We start from the raw sequence: 15,952 nt of genomic DNA on the forward strand, positions 1-15,952 counted from the left end.
CGTTAGCCTTATCATAACTGTTGTCATCAAATATTTGCTTTCTGCTGAAGTGAGAGAACTGGCCTAGAGAAATTTAAACACATTGAGAAATGGCTTTCAGATGTCAACATCTGCATGAGGCCTGGCCTTTCTCCCAGGCTGGTGGCCAGGTCCCAGTCGTGAGTCCCTGGAGAAACAGAACGTGAGTACATGGCACTTCCCTCACCCTGGGGTCAAGAAAGTCACAACCCACCCAGGTTTGAAGGGATGTTGCAGAAGGTCCTCCTTGGGACATGGGACTGTCAAGGTCCAGAAGGCCTTGAGGAATGGGAGATACATTGTAAACATCTTTCAGAAATACAATTGACCACAATCCCCATCTTCCTCGGCATCTCAGACCTACATTGGTTGGCACCCCATTGCTTCAAACACATCACCCGCAAGGTTTCTCTGGGGTGAGTCCACTCACTTCTAGTGGGTAGCCACCCCCGCCTAGCCCACTACAGCCCAAACCAATGCCCTGCAAACATCCTCCTGACCCCACCCTGTATGCTCTCTAGTTTCTAAAAAGAATGTGCTGAAACTTTCCATCAGCTCTTATTATCCTTCCATCTTCTCTGTCCTTGTAGATCACAGCATTCGCATGCCTTTCTCATGCTTGGGGAAGGAGAAGCGAGGAACTCATTTAATCAAATCATGTTGCAGTGGAAGACCCCACAGGTTTCCCTCCTATGTGAACTTGCCCTTCCCTTACTCTGTCTGGAGCGAGCCCCCTTCCCTTATGATCAACCTGCAGAAATCGTCTTCATGTTTCAAAGCCATTTCTTCATGAACTGATCTCCCAAAATAGATGAGTGTCCATCACCAATAACACTATTAGACTCCTAGAGGTGTTCCACGTTATTTGTCCTGATAGTGCAGTGTGTGTGACTTCTCCATTCTGTCACTTGTTATAAATCCTTAGGGGTGAACTTTATCCAGTTTTGCATCTTAATAGACCTTAAGTGAACATACTGTGGTTAAAAGTTCAACCATGCTTTTGTTTCCTTAGCCTTTGGGGACATGTCTTGAAAGAAGTTGCTGTGGCTGATACCGAAGAGGTTACTGCCTATGTTCTCCTCTAGGATTCTGATGGATTCCTGTCTCACGTTGAGGTCTTTTATCCATTTCGAGTTTATCTTTGTGTATGGTGTAAGAGAATGGTCGAGTTTCATTCTTCTACATATCGCTGTCCAGTTTTCCCAGCACCATTTATTGAAGAGACTGTCTTTTTTCCATTGTATATTTTTTCCTGTTTTGTCGAAGATTATTTGACTGCAGAGTTGAGGGTCCATATCTGGGCTCTCTACTGTGTTCCACTGGTCTATGTGTCTGTTTTTATGCCAGTACCATGCTGTCTTGGTGATCACAGCTTTGTAGTAAAGCTTGAAATCAGGTAACGAGATGCCGCCAGTTTTGTTTTTGTTTTTCAACATTTCCTTAGCAATTCGGGGTCTCTTCTGATTCCATACAAATTTAGGATTATTTGCTCCAGCTCTTTGAAAAATACTGGTGGAATTTTGATTGGAATGGCATTAAAAGTATAGATTGCTCTAGGCAGTATAGACATTTTAACAATGTTTATTCTTCCGATCCAAGAGCATGGAATGGTCTTCCATCTTTTTGTGTCTTCTTCAATTTCTTTCATGAGTGTTCTGTAGTTCCTCAAGTACAGATCCTTTACCTCTTTGGTTAGGTTTATTCCCAGGTATCTTTTGTTTGTTTGTTTGTTTGTTTGTTTTTTATTTGTTTATTTTCAGCGTAACAGTGTTCATTGTTTTTGCACCACACCCAGTGCTCCATGCAGTACGTGCCCTCCCTATTACCCAACACCTGGTTCCTCAACCTCCCACCCCCCACCCCCACCCCATCAAAACCCTCTGGTTGTTTTTCAGAGTCCATAGTCTCTCATGGTTCATCTCGCCTTCCAGTTTCCCTCAACTCCCTCTCCTCTCCATCTCCCCATATTCCCAGGTATCTTATGGTTCTTGGTGCTATAGTAAATGGAATCAATTCTCTAATTTGCCTTTCTGTATTTTCATTGTTAGTGTATAAGAAAGCCACTGATTTCTGTACATTGACTTTGTATCCTGCCACGTTACTGAATTGCTGTATGAGTTCTAGTAGTTTGGGGGTGGAGTCTTTGGGGTTTTCCATATAAAGAATCATGTCATCTGTGAAGAGAGAGAATTTGACTTCTTCATTGCCAATTTGGATACCTTTGATTTCTCTTTGTTGTCTGATTGCCGTTGCTAGGACTTCTAATACTATGTTGAACAAGAGTGGTGAGAGTGGGCATCCTTGTCATGTTCCTGATCTCAACGGGAAGGCTGCAAGCTTTTTCCCATTGAGGATGATATTTGCTGTGGGTCTTTCATAGATAGATTTTATGAAGTTCAGGAATGTTCCCTCTATCCCTATACTTTGAAGCGTTTTAATCAGGAACGGATGCTGGATTTTGTCAAATGTTTTTTCTGCATCAATTGAGAGGACCATGTGGTTCTTCTCTCTTCTCTTATTGATTTGTTCTATCACATTGATTGATTTGCGAATGTTGAACCATCCTTGCAACACAGGGATGAATCCCACCTGGTCATGGTGGATAATCTTTTTAATGTGCTGCTGGATCCTGTTTGCTAGGATCTTGTTGAGAATTTTAGCATCCATATTCATCAGTGATATTGGTCTGAAATTCACCTTTTTGTTAGGGTCTTTGCCTGGTTTAAGGCCAAGGAAACAAAAGCAAAAATGAACTTTTGGGACTTCATCAAGATCAAAAGCTTCTGCACAGCAAAGGAAACACTCAACAAAACAAAAAGGCAACCCACAGAATGGGAGAAGATATTTGCAAATGACAGTACAGACAAAAGGTTGATATCCAGGATCTACAAAGAACTCCTCAAACTCAACACACACAAAACAGATAATCATATCAAAAAATGGGCAGAAGAGATGAACAGACACTTCTCCAATGAGGACATAGAAATGGCTATCAGACACATGAAAAAATGCTCATCATCACTAGCCATCAGGGAGATTCAAATTAAAACCTCATTGAGATATCACCTTACACCAGTTAGAATGGCCAAAATTAGCAAGACAGGAAACAATGTGTGTTGGAGAGGTTGTGGAGAAAGGGGAACCCTCTTACACTGTTGGTGGGAATGCAGGTTGGTGCAACCACTTTGGAGAACAGTGTGGAGATTCCTCAAGAAATTAAAACTAGAGGGGCACCTGGGTGGCTCAGTGGGTTAAAGCCTCTGCCTTCAGCTCAGGTCATGATCTCAGGGTCGTGGGATCAAGCCCCACATCAGGCTCTCTGCTCAGCGGCGAGACTGCTTCCGCCTCTCTCTCTGTCTGCCTCTCTACCTACTTGTGATCTCTGTCTGTCAAATAAATAAAATCTTTAAAAAAAAGAAATTAAAAATAGAGCTTCCCTATGACCCTGCAATTGCACTGCTGGGTATTTACCCCAAAGGTACAGATGTAGTGAAAAGAAGAGCCATCTGTACCCCAGTGTTTATAGCAGCAATGGCCATGGTCGCCAAACTGTGGAAAGAACCAAGATGCACTTCAACGGACGAATGGATAGGGAAGATGTGGTACATATACACAATGGAGTATTATGCCTCCATCAGAAGGGATGAATACCCAACTTTTGTAGTGACATGGACGGGACTGGAAGAGATTATGCTGAGCAAAATAAGTCAAGCAGAGAGAGTCAAGTATCATATGGTTTCACTTATTTGTGGAGCATAACAAAGAACATGGAGGACATAGGGAGATGGAGAGGAGAAGGGAGTTTGGGAAATTGGAGGGGGAGATGAACCATGAGAGACTATGGACTCTGAAAAACAACCTGAGGGTTTTGAAAGGGTGGGGGGTGGGAGGTTGGGGAACCAGGTGGAGGGTAATAGAGAGGGCATGTATTGCATGGAGCACTGGGTGTGGTGCAAAAACAATGAGTACCGTTACACTGAAAATAAATAAATAAATAAATAAATAAATAAATAAATAAATAAATAAATAAAAACTTCAACCATGCTGGTAACAAATAAATGTCTCTAGTGCTAAAAAGAGTGCCCTATAATCTCCAGATTACACCACACTGGGAAACTTCCATAGGAAGTTTCTAGTCAACTGTCCACCAAGGCATGGCTGTCAAAGGGCCCCCATCCATGCAGCCCTCAGGACAAAGGTTCCCTGCAGTTCTTTTGCTATAGGTGGGATGAGGTTACATGTGTAAGGTTGAGAACCCAGGGCCTCTGGCTTTCCCCCTCTAGAAGTCAGATGCTGCCACTTACTGGAGTCTTCCAGCACTTCCAGGAAGAAGAAAGTCTAGCCTTGATGTTCCAAGACCGTAGAGGTCTCTATCTGCCCAACCCAGAGGAATTATGGCATCAGCAGTATATCAGAGCACTATAACAGGATCAAGGCAATATGCTGACAGAAAGGCCAATCTCATAATTTCCCATTGCTCTGTGCCTCCGCAGGAGCCTGGATGGCCGTGAGGCTGGTGAACGGCACAGGCAGGTGCTCAGGCCGGGTGGAGGTTCTCATCCAGGGCACGTGGGGAACCGTATGTGATGACCTCTGGGACCTGACTGAGGCCACAGTAGTGTGCCGCCAGCTGCAGTGTGGCCAGGCTGTGGCAGCCCCCACAGGGGCCCACTTTGGGGCAGGCTCTGGGAAGATCCTGCTGGACGACGTGCAGTGTGCTGGTGCTGAGAGCCACCTGGGGCAGTGTGTGCACAGGGGTGAGGCTGGGCTCAACTGTGGGCACCTGGAGGACGCCAGTGTTATCTGCGAAGGTAAGGGGCTGGCTGTCAGCCCTCATTAGGAAGGCTACTCCTATCCCCTCACTTCTCATTCTTCCACACACACAACATAGAGTAGCCCAGAAAAGTCAGTGGATTGAGGCAGGCAACTGGTGTTGTCTACATCTTTTCAAAGTTATACATCAGCCTGACCATCCCCTTGTCTCTTGTTGAGTATGGCTCACGATCGCTGATCCAGCCTGACCAACATCTTGACCGCAAAGATTGTTGAGTATGGCTCATGATTGCTGATCCAGGCTCAGAAGTGGCTTGATGGTTTGAAAGTTCAGGCTGAACTTGAATTCAGCCAACTCAGAGTATCTGACATAAAAATCCAAATTCTTGCATTTGTGGAAAAAAAATAGAAGTTCAGGCTCAAAACAAGAAATTATTTGATTACATCAACTGGCTGGATCTGAGAAAGAGCTGACCCTTTGGTCAAGAAACAGCTTTCTAGTTCATACAGTCCCCATCACTCGAATTCCTTATTTGTTTTATTCCCATGGTCCTTGGAAACTTTAGAGTTTGAGTTTGTGACCTCTAGGTGATGGGCCAAATTTGTCAGCTGATATTCCAGGTCCTCCACATCCAGACCTGGTGACCTTCCCAAATCTATGAGTCCTGCTAGTTGACTCTCTGCCACACAGAATCTTTCCTGATTCCACCCTACTGGCAGCTGGAACAAATGTCCCCACAAATGACAAGCTCTGCCAGGCTGCACCTGGCCTTTTCTGAGCCTCTCAACACCCTGGGGCGGGGGGTGGGTATCTCCTTCTGAAGCTCCCCTGGGACACTCAGCATTTGCTGCCTGGTCTTGTGTCTCAAATCCCTGGAGAAAATATTGAGACCCTCAAGGGCACGGTCTCTGCCTCTCCCTGCTTCCAATGGCTCTGTAAATCTAGGATAATCCCAATAAACAGTCACTGAATAAGACATGATAACATGCACAATCTCTCTTCACGCTGACAGGTGCTGACTCTACAGCTGCTCTGCCGACAGGTAGAACCCGTGTTACATTTGGCTTCATCTACTAGACCTGGCATGACGTAAGATAGATCACGAGGTTTAGAGTCAGATCCCGGTTTGATTCTCTGCTTCATTTATTCACTCATCTGTTCCTTCAGTGGATACTGACTGAGTGTCCACTGCGTACTACTCTGTGCCAGTAAGCACTGGGGCCACAGCAGTGATCAAACTCCCCCCGACCCCCAGCTCTCTCCCATCACAGGGCCTGCATCCTAATGGGAGGAACATGACATAGGATTGCTCTCAGTTATGAGACCTCAGCCAAGTTATAGCATCTCTTGATCCCGTTTCATCTCATTTTTCTTCATAAGAGTAGGAATAACAGAGACTTGAACGATGGAGAATTAAGTATGACAATGTCCAAAGACATCTAGCACCGGACAAGCACTCACATAGTTCCTCCTTTTGGTCTAATACCGACTAAGAGAGGTTGTGTTGGGGGGTGCAAAGGGCCCTGGGCTGGAGGAATCTGATCCTGGCTGGTCTCTCTCCAGATGAATGACCTTGGCCCTCATTCTCCATGCCATTAGAGAGAGATGATGGCCAAATGATGACCTCTCTTATGGCAAGCCACATGTGGCAAGTCGTCCACAAGCTTTGCTTTTCTGATGGCCATGTGGTGCATGTTCATTTGTCAATGGGCAATAACACTATGTTCTGTCCTAAATGAAGATCTTGGGACTATGAGGTCGTTGGCCTTAGAAGGCAGTGTCATGGTTAATTCTGGTGAATCCTGGGGGAAGGCAGATGACCCCTTGAAGCAACTTTACCTTCTCCCAGTGTTCTGACTGCTCTCTGATGACAGGCCTTCCTTTTTACCCACCAATAGCCTATGAGAACCTGCTTCCCACATCATTGGTGATATCAGCAGCTCAACACCCACCTTCTTCTGCACCTCCAGGTAAGGCTGTTTCTTTTTTTTTTTTTTTTAAGATTTTATTTATTTAGGGGCGCCTGGGTGGCTCAGTGGGTTAAGCCTCTGCCTTCGGCTCAGGTCATGATCTCAGGGTCTCTGGGATCGAGCCCCGTATCGGGCTCTCTGCTTGGCGGGGAGCCTGCTTCCTCCCCTCTCTGGCTGCTGCTCTGCCTACTTGTAATCTCTCTCTCTCTCTCTCTCAATCTGTAAAAAAAAAAAGAAAAAAAAATTAAAAAAAAAAAAAAGATTTTATTTATTTATTTGATAGGCAGAGATCACAAGTAAGCAGAGAAGCAGGCAGAGAGAGAGGAGGAAGCAGGCTCCCTGCCGAGCAGAGAGCCTGATGCGGGGCTCGATCCCAGGACCCTGGGATCATGACCTGAGCCGAAGGCAGAGGCTTAACCCACTGAGCCACCCAGGCACCCCAAGGCTGTTTCTTTTTATATTATGTCTTCTGAACAATTTTTTTTATCCGACAATGGATGAGTGAATAAAGATGTGTCACTGAGGATATATAATGTCACTGGGGTTATATATAACAATAAACAGGCTGACCCTCCAGTAATCTAAGTTCATGGGGGAAGGAGGGTATATCCTGTTACAAAAAAAGTATGATGATTGCTCTGATAGGGGAGCACAGGGTGCCATAGGTGCTCAGAAGAGGGTCTCCATCTATAGCCAAGGGGTCTGGGTAAGACCTGAAAGGTGAAGGAACAATGGAATTATGCCAGACATGGAGGAAATGGGACAGACTCCCTTTGGGCTGCAGGGTGGGAGACATTAACATGTGTTCCAAATTAGAATATAGGACTGGCCAATAGCATACAGAATTAGTGAACAGTTTGATGGTTTGAGGTGGTTTTCTGCTGTGATCAGGGATGAGTAATATTTCAGGATATTCGACCTTGAATTAGGGTTTTTTTTTTTCTTTTATGAATTAGGCCTAGTCTGAGGTCAGATAAGGTAGGAGTAAAACATTGAACCCCTGAGTCTTTTTTAATCTAGCTGTACAGTCAAAAGATTCAGGGAGGACAGAATGGATCCATTATCACTCCCGGGGTCTGAGCATCCCTGGTAGAAGAATGCCCAGCAGGTGCCATAGCTCCTAGCCATAGGGCATGGTGTGGCAATTACCAAAGGTGCTGTTGTTGGCTATGTGAGTTTCAATCACCTGAAATCACATCTTTCTTTTCTGTGTTTTTATGTTAACATTATTTATATATCTAGCCAAGCTCTTTTCTTTGCATATAATTTTTTATTGAGGTATAAATGGCATGTAACATTAATATTAGTTTTAGGACTACAACATGAGGATGCCATATTTGTATATATTGCAAGATGATCCCCACAAAAAGTAACTTATCTAAGGAGGGAGTATGGATAATTGCCATTGCCATGTAAAACCATCCCAAGACACAGTGGTTTAAAATGACCACCATCTGTCACTGCTTATGGTCCAAAGGTCAGCTGGGTAATTCTGCCCCTCTGGGATGGGCTTGGCTGGTCTTGGCGACTCTGCTGGGCTTGTCCATGCCTCTGTGTCTAGCTGACAGGTCAGCTGAAGACTGCCTGACCTAGGATGGACTCCCTTACCTGTCTTACTGTTTCATAGCTCTTATCTGAGGTGACAGAGATGATGAGGCCACCTCACTTTGGTGTCCTCGGCTTTGGTGACCACCATCTTTTAGCTCAAGTCCTGACGTGATTCTCCAGGGAAGCTGAGCAAAATACTACTCCTTTGTCACCCACAGACTAGCTGTGGGTCACCAAGATTCCTCACAGGATCCCCTCAGTGTTCCCACAGAATGAACTGAAGCCTGACATGCCTTTGGAGGCCTCAGTTCCACAAGAGTATATATTACTTCTGCCACATTCTGCTGGCCAAAGGAGTCAGAGGCTACAGCTTCAAGTCAAAGAGTAGGAAAGTAAACCAACCTCTTGACCGGCAGGGCAACAGTGACACACTGTAGAGAGTGGGGATGTCAGGGAGCGAAGCACTGTGGTCATTTTTGTAAACACTCTACCACAGGAAAGCTGTCTTAAACGAGAGTGTGGATAGGGAAGACGTTACAGGCTTCTTAGAGCAGACTTAGCTGGAGAATGGCGTGGGAGCTCATATGACCACATGAAAAATGTGGATAGCAAAGTCATGGAAAATAAGAAAAGCTAGGTTGGGTAACAGATAGTCAAGTCATCGAAAGGCAGAGAGAGCAACCATCAGCCCATGACCCACCCTTCTTTCCCAGGAGGCGGGGCCCCCGTGCGGCTGGTAGGTGGCCATGGGAGGTGCGCAGGCCGTGTGGAACTCTTCTACCAGGGAGTCTGGGGGACTGTGTGTGATGACCTCTGGGACCTGCCAGAAGCAAACATCATCTGCAGGCAGCTGGGGTGTGGCTGGGCCGTGTCAGCCCCAGGTGAGGCCCACTTTGGGGAAGGTTCTGGGAAGATCCTCCTTGACAACGTGCACTGCAGGGGAGATGAGCCGCGCCTGGAGGAGTGCTCCCACATCGGCTGGTTTTCCCACAACTGTGGGCACGGAGAAGATGCCGGCGTGGTCTGTTCAGGTAAACCTCGGCTCCCCTCCCAGGCAGAGCCCAGCCCTGGCTCTTCCTGAGAGAACACCTTTCAAGAGGCCATGTAAATCTAGCTTGAAAAGGAGCCCTTGCATTATTTGCTCACAGCAGCTATTTTAACCTCTCGTGTTTACAGATGCTGAATACTCAACCGCCTCACCCCTGGGTAAGAAAGGCAATATTTACATGTGCAGTTTCCCAAAAACTCGGGGAAGAAGTTCTTCTGGAAGTTGGATGTGTCATCCTCCAGGCCCATGGAGTGACGGGGACATGTGGAGTCTCCTGACTGTCCAGTGGGAGAACTGGATAGTTCCTTAGAAATCATCTGATCCAGCTCACTTTCAACGTCTCCCCCATTCTGTACACAGGAAGCAGATTCTAAATTTCTCAGACACGTGTAGCCCTTGTTACCAGCTCTGAGGATCCAAGGCAATGGCAATGAGATATGGGTAGGGGGATGGTTAAGGATACTTCCTGCCTAGGGGCAAATGGCTGGTGGGCTGGACCTGGCCAAAGTCAAGGTGACCATTATGTGGTGTCCATGTATCTGTGTCTAGCTGACAGGTCAGCTGAAGTCTGCCTGACGTAGGATGGACTCCCTTACGTGTCTTACTACTTCTGCTTTGTTCCCGGTGCCCACAGAGCTCCTTTTGCTACTGGTTTTCCCACAGGCTCTTAATACCAGCACCCAGAGTTTTCCATGCCAGTACCCTCTCTCCTTCATCAAACCCCCAGGTTCCCTGATGCCCTGCCCTCAGCTGGCTCTTGGTCAGAGAGTGAATCATGAATAAATCTGAGTAGAAAAGGTCTGATAAAGCCTCAGGCACATTCCTTCCTGGGTTGTCAACTCTAGCAGGTAGGAAAGGATTGGTCACAGGAAAGGTCTCCAATGGGGGTTCCGGGTCAGGAGATATGCAGGGGGCATAAAGGAGGATCCACAGCATCCTTGGGTGTTGGCTCCCCATCTCTGAGCAACACCAGGTCAAAGGAAGGGTTGAATTGGGGCCTCTTCCTATTCTTACCTCAAAGTCTCATAACTCCAGGCCTTAGGTCACTGGAATTGGCTATAGCTGGCAGAATTTCATGTCTTCAGTGTTCTTAAACCCCCAATTTTAAATATATCTCATTTGTGTATACAACAAGAGGAAAATATATCAAAATCTGGGAAGGATCTAGATCAGTGCTTTTTCCATCCCACACATTAACGTCCCCTGCATGTTCTGGCCTTGCCCCCAGAGAGGACTCAGCCATTCTGGGAGGGGCCCCACACTGTATTTGTTATGAGCTCCTCAGGGGATCACGTGCAGCTAGTGTCAGGACCTCAGTGCCAGCTGACGAGCCACATGTCCTTTGTGTGTTTGACAGATCGCCCACTGGCTGTCATAGCAGGACCAATGGCCACAGGTGAGACTCTGGTGTCCTTGACTGCTCTGACCACCCTCTTGTAGCTCAAGCCCTGAAGTGGTTCTCCAAGAAAGCTGAGCAAATTACTACTCCCTGTCTGGGTGACCCCTTTGAACCCACGTTCTGAGTGAAGAATCCAATAATGAAGGCAGATGAATTTATGGTTCCAGTTCCATTCCTAGGTAGTCACAGAAGACAGTCCAAATAATCAAGTGACACCAGCATGCTTGGTCTCCAGCATGGACAGTGCATGTGAAGGGCAGGCACGTGGCTCCTAACAGCAGTGTTGCTCAAGCGCTACCCAAGAGCATCACTGCAGAGGGCTGCCGCCATAATGACCACATTCTCCTTCTCCACCCTTGTCCCTTCTCTGACAATCTCTTTCTTCCTTGTTCATCCTTTCTTTGCATCTTCCATTTCCCCCCCTCTGTTTTTACCTGTATCTGGGGCTTCCAGAAGCTTCACTAAACTTTTTTTTTTTTTTTAAGATTTTTATTTATTTATTAGAGAGAGACACAGCGAGAGAGGGAACGCAAGTTGGGGGGAGTGAGAGAGGAAGAAGCAGATTTCCCACTGAGCTGGGAGCCTGATGCGGGCCTCCATCCCAGGACCCTGGAATCATGACCCAAGCCAAAGGCAGATGCTTAACACCTGAGCTGCCCAGGTGCCCATCTGCTAAACTTTTCTTAACACCACTTGGAGATAAAGGGTTAAAATAATACCTATGTCTGGACAGCCTGGCTGGTCCTTCTATGGAAGAGATGACCAGAGCCAATCAAGTATAGGTCCAATTTTCGCACAGCCAGATATTTTGATGGAGAAAGCCATTGCTACAGGTGTTACTTTTAATTTTGCACTGAATATTGGACAGATGGATAGATAAGCAGGTGGAAAACAAATGGACAGGTGCTGAACAGACAGACACAGAATGTCAGTGTTGGAGGGGTAGATGACTCAGGGGAAGTCCTCTCCACTTAATAGTGGATTTTTAATAGTGTAATTTTAATAAATTATAAGAGATGGCAGATGGGACCCTGACATCTTCATATACGTAAAGACTCCATGTAGACTCAGCTTTACTAGGGGAAATGAAGCCATTTACTCATTACTTCCGGTGGCCTGACAAAAGTCAAAGCTACAGAACCAACTACTAGGGGAGCAACAAACAGAAGGAAAGATTCTGGCTGATACTGGATAACTGTTCTGCCCACGGCCACGGCCACGTCAGTGACAGAATTCTCAAAACAAGTGAGAGATATTTCAAGATCCAGACACTCTCCTGCCTTAATTTCCTAAGTTTACAAGAGTTTTTAGACTGGTATATGCCTCTGACATGTCCTAAGACATACCCACAAGGTTAATGACCAAAGAGACCTTTTTAGTGAAAAAAAATAATAATAATAAAAGGAAAAGAAAGTGTGAATTACAAAATTGTGAACTGAACAATGAAAAACAAACCTGAAATTCTAAAATATTTTTCTTCTTTAGAAAAATCTAGGTGTGGCAGAATAATTACCAACTCATCTGGAGCGATTAGGAATCCCCCGCAGAACGAAATGCATGACAACATAACCTGTGTGTGGGAAATAAAGGCCAATGCTTCTGATCACATACTGCTGGCATTTCCGTATCTTAAGTAAGTCACGAGTACATGACTGAAGTACACCGTGTAGTTTAAAGGTCTGAGCATAATCCTGTGCTTGATTCTCACAAGCGAAAGAGTTCTTCATGCCCTTCTTAATTTTGAATTTTGAAGTAATTGTAGACACACAGAAAGCTACAAAAATAATACGGAGTCCAATGTACCCTTCACCCAGCTCCCCCCAATGGTGATGTCATCTATAACTGTAGGACGGTATCAACCCAGGAAATCACAGGAAGTCATGCAATACTGTGCTAAGCCACAGACCTTATTCTGTTTTCTCATCTTCCACATCCACTTGTGTGTGTGTGTGTGTGTGTGTGTGTGTGTGTGTGAGAAAGAGAGAGAGAGAGAATGTATGTTTCAGTCTCTGGTTAAAGATGCAGATTCCAGGGAACCCCCAGACCTCATAAATCAAGAAATTTTAGGTTTTAATATTGTAAATAGTCAATGTTGATGTCATTCACAAATTAATATCCCAGGAGCAACCTAAATTATTTATTGCTATTGAATTTTGCTTGATCAAAAAATGACTTAGAATGGACGGGTCATGAGGCTGAGGCCTGGGGATGGTTTTCTGACTCTAACCCTAGGGGCATCTGGACAAAATGTCACCAGGAATAAGAGCGGACAGATGGCATGGCTTGCACGGAGCAAGCTGGGGAGACTTGGTAGTACACTTCCTTCTAGCAGGTCGCCTGCAGAGTTCCTAAATAGGTTGCTTGGAGCCTGAAGTCCTGTACTACAGGCAGGCTGCTGCCTGGCTTCGCCCTTGGCCCTGGGCTTCCAGGTACCTGCAGCCCCAGGCCTCAGCAGGGGTCCACCTAGTACCTTAGCCTCCTCTTCCCTCTTCCAGTTAAGATCCCATCCCCTCAAGAAAAAGTGGGATAAAAGGATTTTATACTATGTTCAAATGACTGACAGGCTTTAATCTGTCCCCAGTTTTATTGTCATGAAAGACAGGTCCTGCCTCACAGCTTCCCTCTGAGATCTGCTAATGGGGAGGCTAAGAGGCAGCCATCGGTCTTTGCTTCCCTAGCCTAGACTGCACCAATGAATATTTTGAAATCCTGGACGGCCCTCCATCCTCGACAAAGTCCCTGGGGAAAACCTGCTCTGGGTCCTACCTCACCTACGCGTCCTCCTCCAGCTCAATGACCCTCGTGTACTTCCGAAGCTTCAACAACATAGGGAAAAACTTCGTTGCTTATTATTACTCTGCACCCAAAGGTATGGACGGTGGTTAAAAGCAGGAGCTTTGGTGCTGCAGCTAGACTGCCTACCTTGAGGCCAGTTACAGCCCCATCACTTACTCTGTGACCCTGGACAAGAGACCCAACCTCTCTGTGCCTCAAACCATTCCCTGTGTAACGGGGATTAGAGAAGCTTCCTTCCTAGGTTTGTCGTGAGGCTTAGCTGGAATGACACAAGTAAAGTCCTTGCACAACGATGATACATCATGTGCTCAGTGCTTGGCAGATTCAACCCAAGCCTGCTTCCCCATACATACTCAGTACAGATTGCCCACTGGGACACCGCTTCTGGAGTTACACTGAATCTAGCACGAGGCAGGTGTTTCGGGACCTACAGAAGGAGCAGCTGTGGTCCCAGCCTAAGAGGGGCTCATGTACAATCTGGAAGCAGTTTAAGACAAACCTGTGTGATGCAATTAGAGGACAAGTAGAACAGACTACATGAAGGCAAACAAATGGGATAGACTAGAATATACTAAATTGACATACACGTGCATCTCAGCCAAAGACATTAGAAAAGAGAGAGAGCCGTGCGGGCTAAATCACGAAGGAAACATAGGAAGAGACGGCCTTAGATTTGTCTTTAAGCCTGGCCAAGCTGTGAGTTGAGAAATGGGGAGGGGCACGCAGGTGAAGGAGCCGCGTGAGTACAGAGATGGGATGTACAGGACATGCGGCGAGAAGGCAGTCAGAAGCTGAGCCAAGGTTTCTGACACAGCGCAGGTACTCGAGGTTGGGTAATCACAGTAACGGTGATCAAAATAGCAACAAACATTTACTGAATGCCGCTTTTATGCGAGGCAACCCTGCAAGCACTCTGCATGAGTTACCACCTTTCATCCTCACGTGAACCCATGGTTCTTCCCCTTGTACAGTTGGGGAAACTGAGGCTAGAGAGGTTCCATAATCGTTCTGAGGCCACCCAGCCGTGGATCCTGCACTATTTACCACTGAGAGAAAAGAATCTTTCTCATGGACCCCATGAGCCGTTCTATCATCTGTCTTATCTGAGATGCTGTTCAGATCAGTCTCCCACCCTGTTAGGGAGCCAGGGTGGCTCAGTGAGCAAGCTTGGGAAGTATGCTATGAAACGGGGAGGAGGCGCTCTGTGTCACAAAGTGGGTCAGAGAAAGTCATTGTCACTGTGATTGAGCAGTTACTGAGGAGGCTTCCTTGTCGTTGCAGAGGCGAGTTCAAGGACCCCACATCTAATCAGTGAGTCACATTTACTGTTGTTTCTTTATCTTCATTCCTCATTTGTGTGTCTTCCTCTGACCACCCTCCTGGTGATTGGAGTGTCATAGTTTGATCTCTGCTTCATATGTTTCCTAATTTCCTGCATTGGTCCAGCTAGCCGAGAGATTCTCTTTGTACATGTTTTGCACAAGCATAACACCCATTCGCCGTAGAACCAAGTTCCACATACCAACTGCTGGTTGTCTGTAAATTGGTAATTGCCAATTTGATTTCTCAATTCCTTGCTTTTATCAAAAACAGTGAGGCACACCTAATCAAGCCCTGCATACTTAGGGAAAGTTAACAAAGCAGAAGCCGGTGGAAGAAATGGCCTTTTCCCTAGAAGGGCACCATGCATGTTTGCATTCTGGCACAGAATGGCACAATTTAAGTGTCTTCATATTTCCAGTGACAGGACAGAAAGAAATATTACTTCCGTTGGATCCTACATGTCTGAGGAACAACATAAACAGAATGCGATTTGGGAGGTTCCTTATCGCAAAGATTCTAGGGAGAATGAATCAACCAGAATTTTGGTGTTTAAGGGATGCTGCCATCTTGACCCTTTTAATCTGAAGGGTGTCGTCTTGTGTTCACAGCAATCCCAACAGCAATACCCAAGACAGTGACAGCAAGACCAGGTAAGCCCTGGGATGCACGCGTTCACTTACCAACCATCCTTTCCTCTTGGAACCTGCATCCGTACCTGCTTCGTGGGCAGGAACTGGACCGACTGCGCGTACTTCATCTATGTGAAAAATGGACCAGTTGACTCTGTGCACATTTTTAGGACCATCCAAAACTCTTGGGATCCTTTGAATCTAGAATCATGAGCAAAGTTCATTTTGTGTGTGTGTGTGTATGTTTCAGAGTCTTCAAATCCTGACCAGCTCCCAGGTGCCTTCTAGTGGGGCTCTCTCTATGTTTTTTTTTTATTTGGCCAGCCTTGCTCATGGTTAACCTGTATCTGTGTAACTAATGGGCTTTTCTTTTTTTTTTTTTTCATTTTATTTATTTTTTCAGTGTAACAGTATTCATTCTTTTTGCACAACACCCAGTGCTCCATG

General features: G+C 46.0%; 1 protein-coding gene across 1 annotated transcript in view; it reads left to right on the forward strand.

Moving 5' to 3' along the window:
• LOC123955086 (deleted in malignant brain tumors 1 protein-like) overlaps positions 1-15,952 on the forward strand; it is a 115,017-nt gene that overhangs the window by 44,892 nt on the left and 54,173 nt on the right. Inside the window, 3 exon segments of the mRNA XM_046026610.1 lie at positions 4,512-4,910; positions 9,027-9,341; positions 13,441-13,626. Of these exon segments, the coding sequence (XP_045882566.1) occupies positions 4,512-4,910; positions 9,027-9,341; positions 13,441-13,626 (900 nt within the window).

Source organism: Meles meles, chromosome 13, assembly GCF_922984935.1.
Source record: "Meles meles chromosome 13, mMelMel3.1 paternal haplotype, whole genome shotgun sequence".
Classification (NCBI taxonomy): Eukaryota; Metazoa; Chordata; class Mammalia; order Carnivora; family Mustelidae; genus Meles; species Meles meles.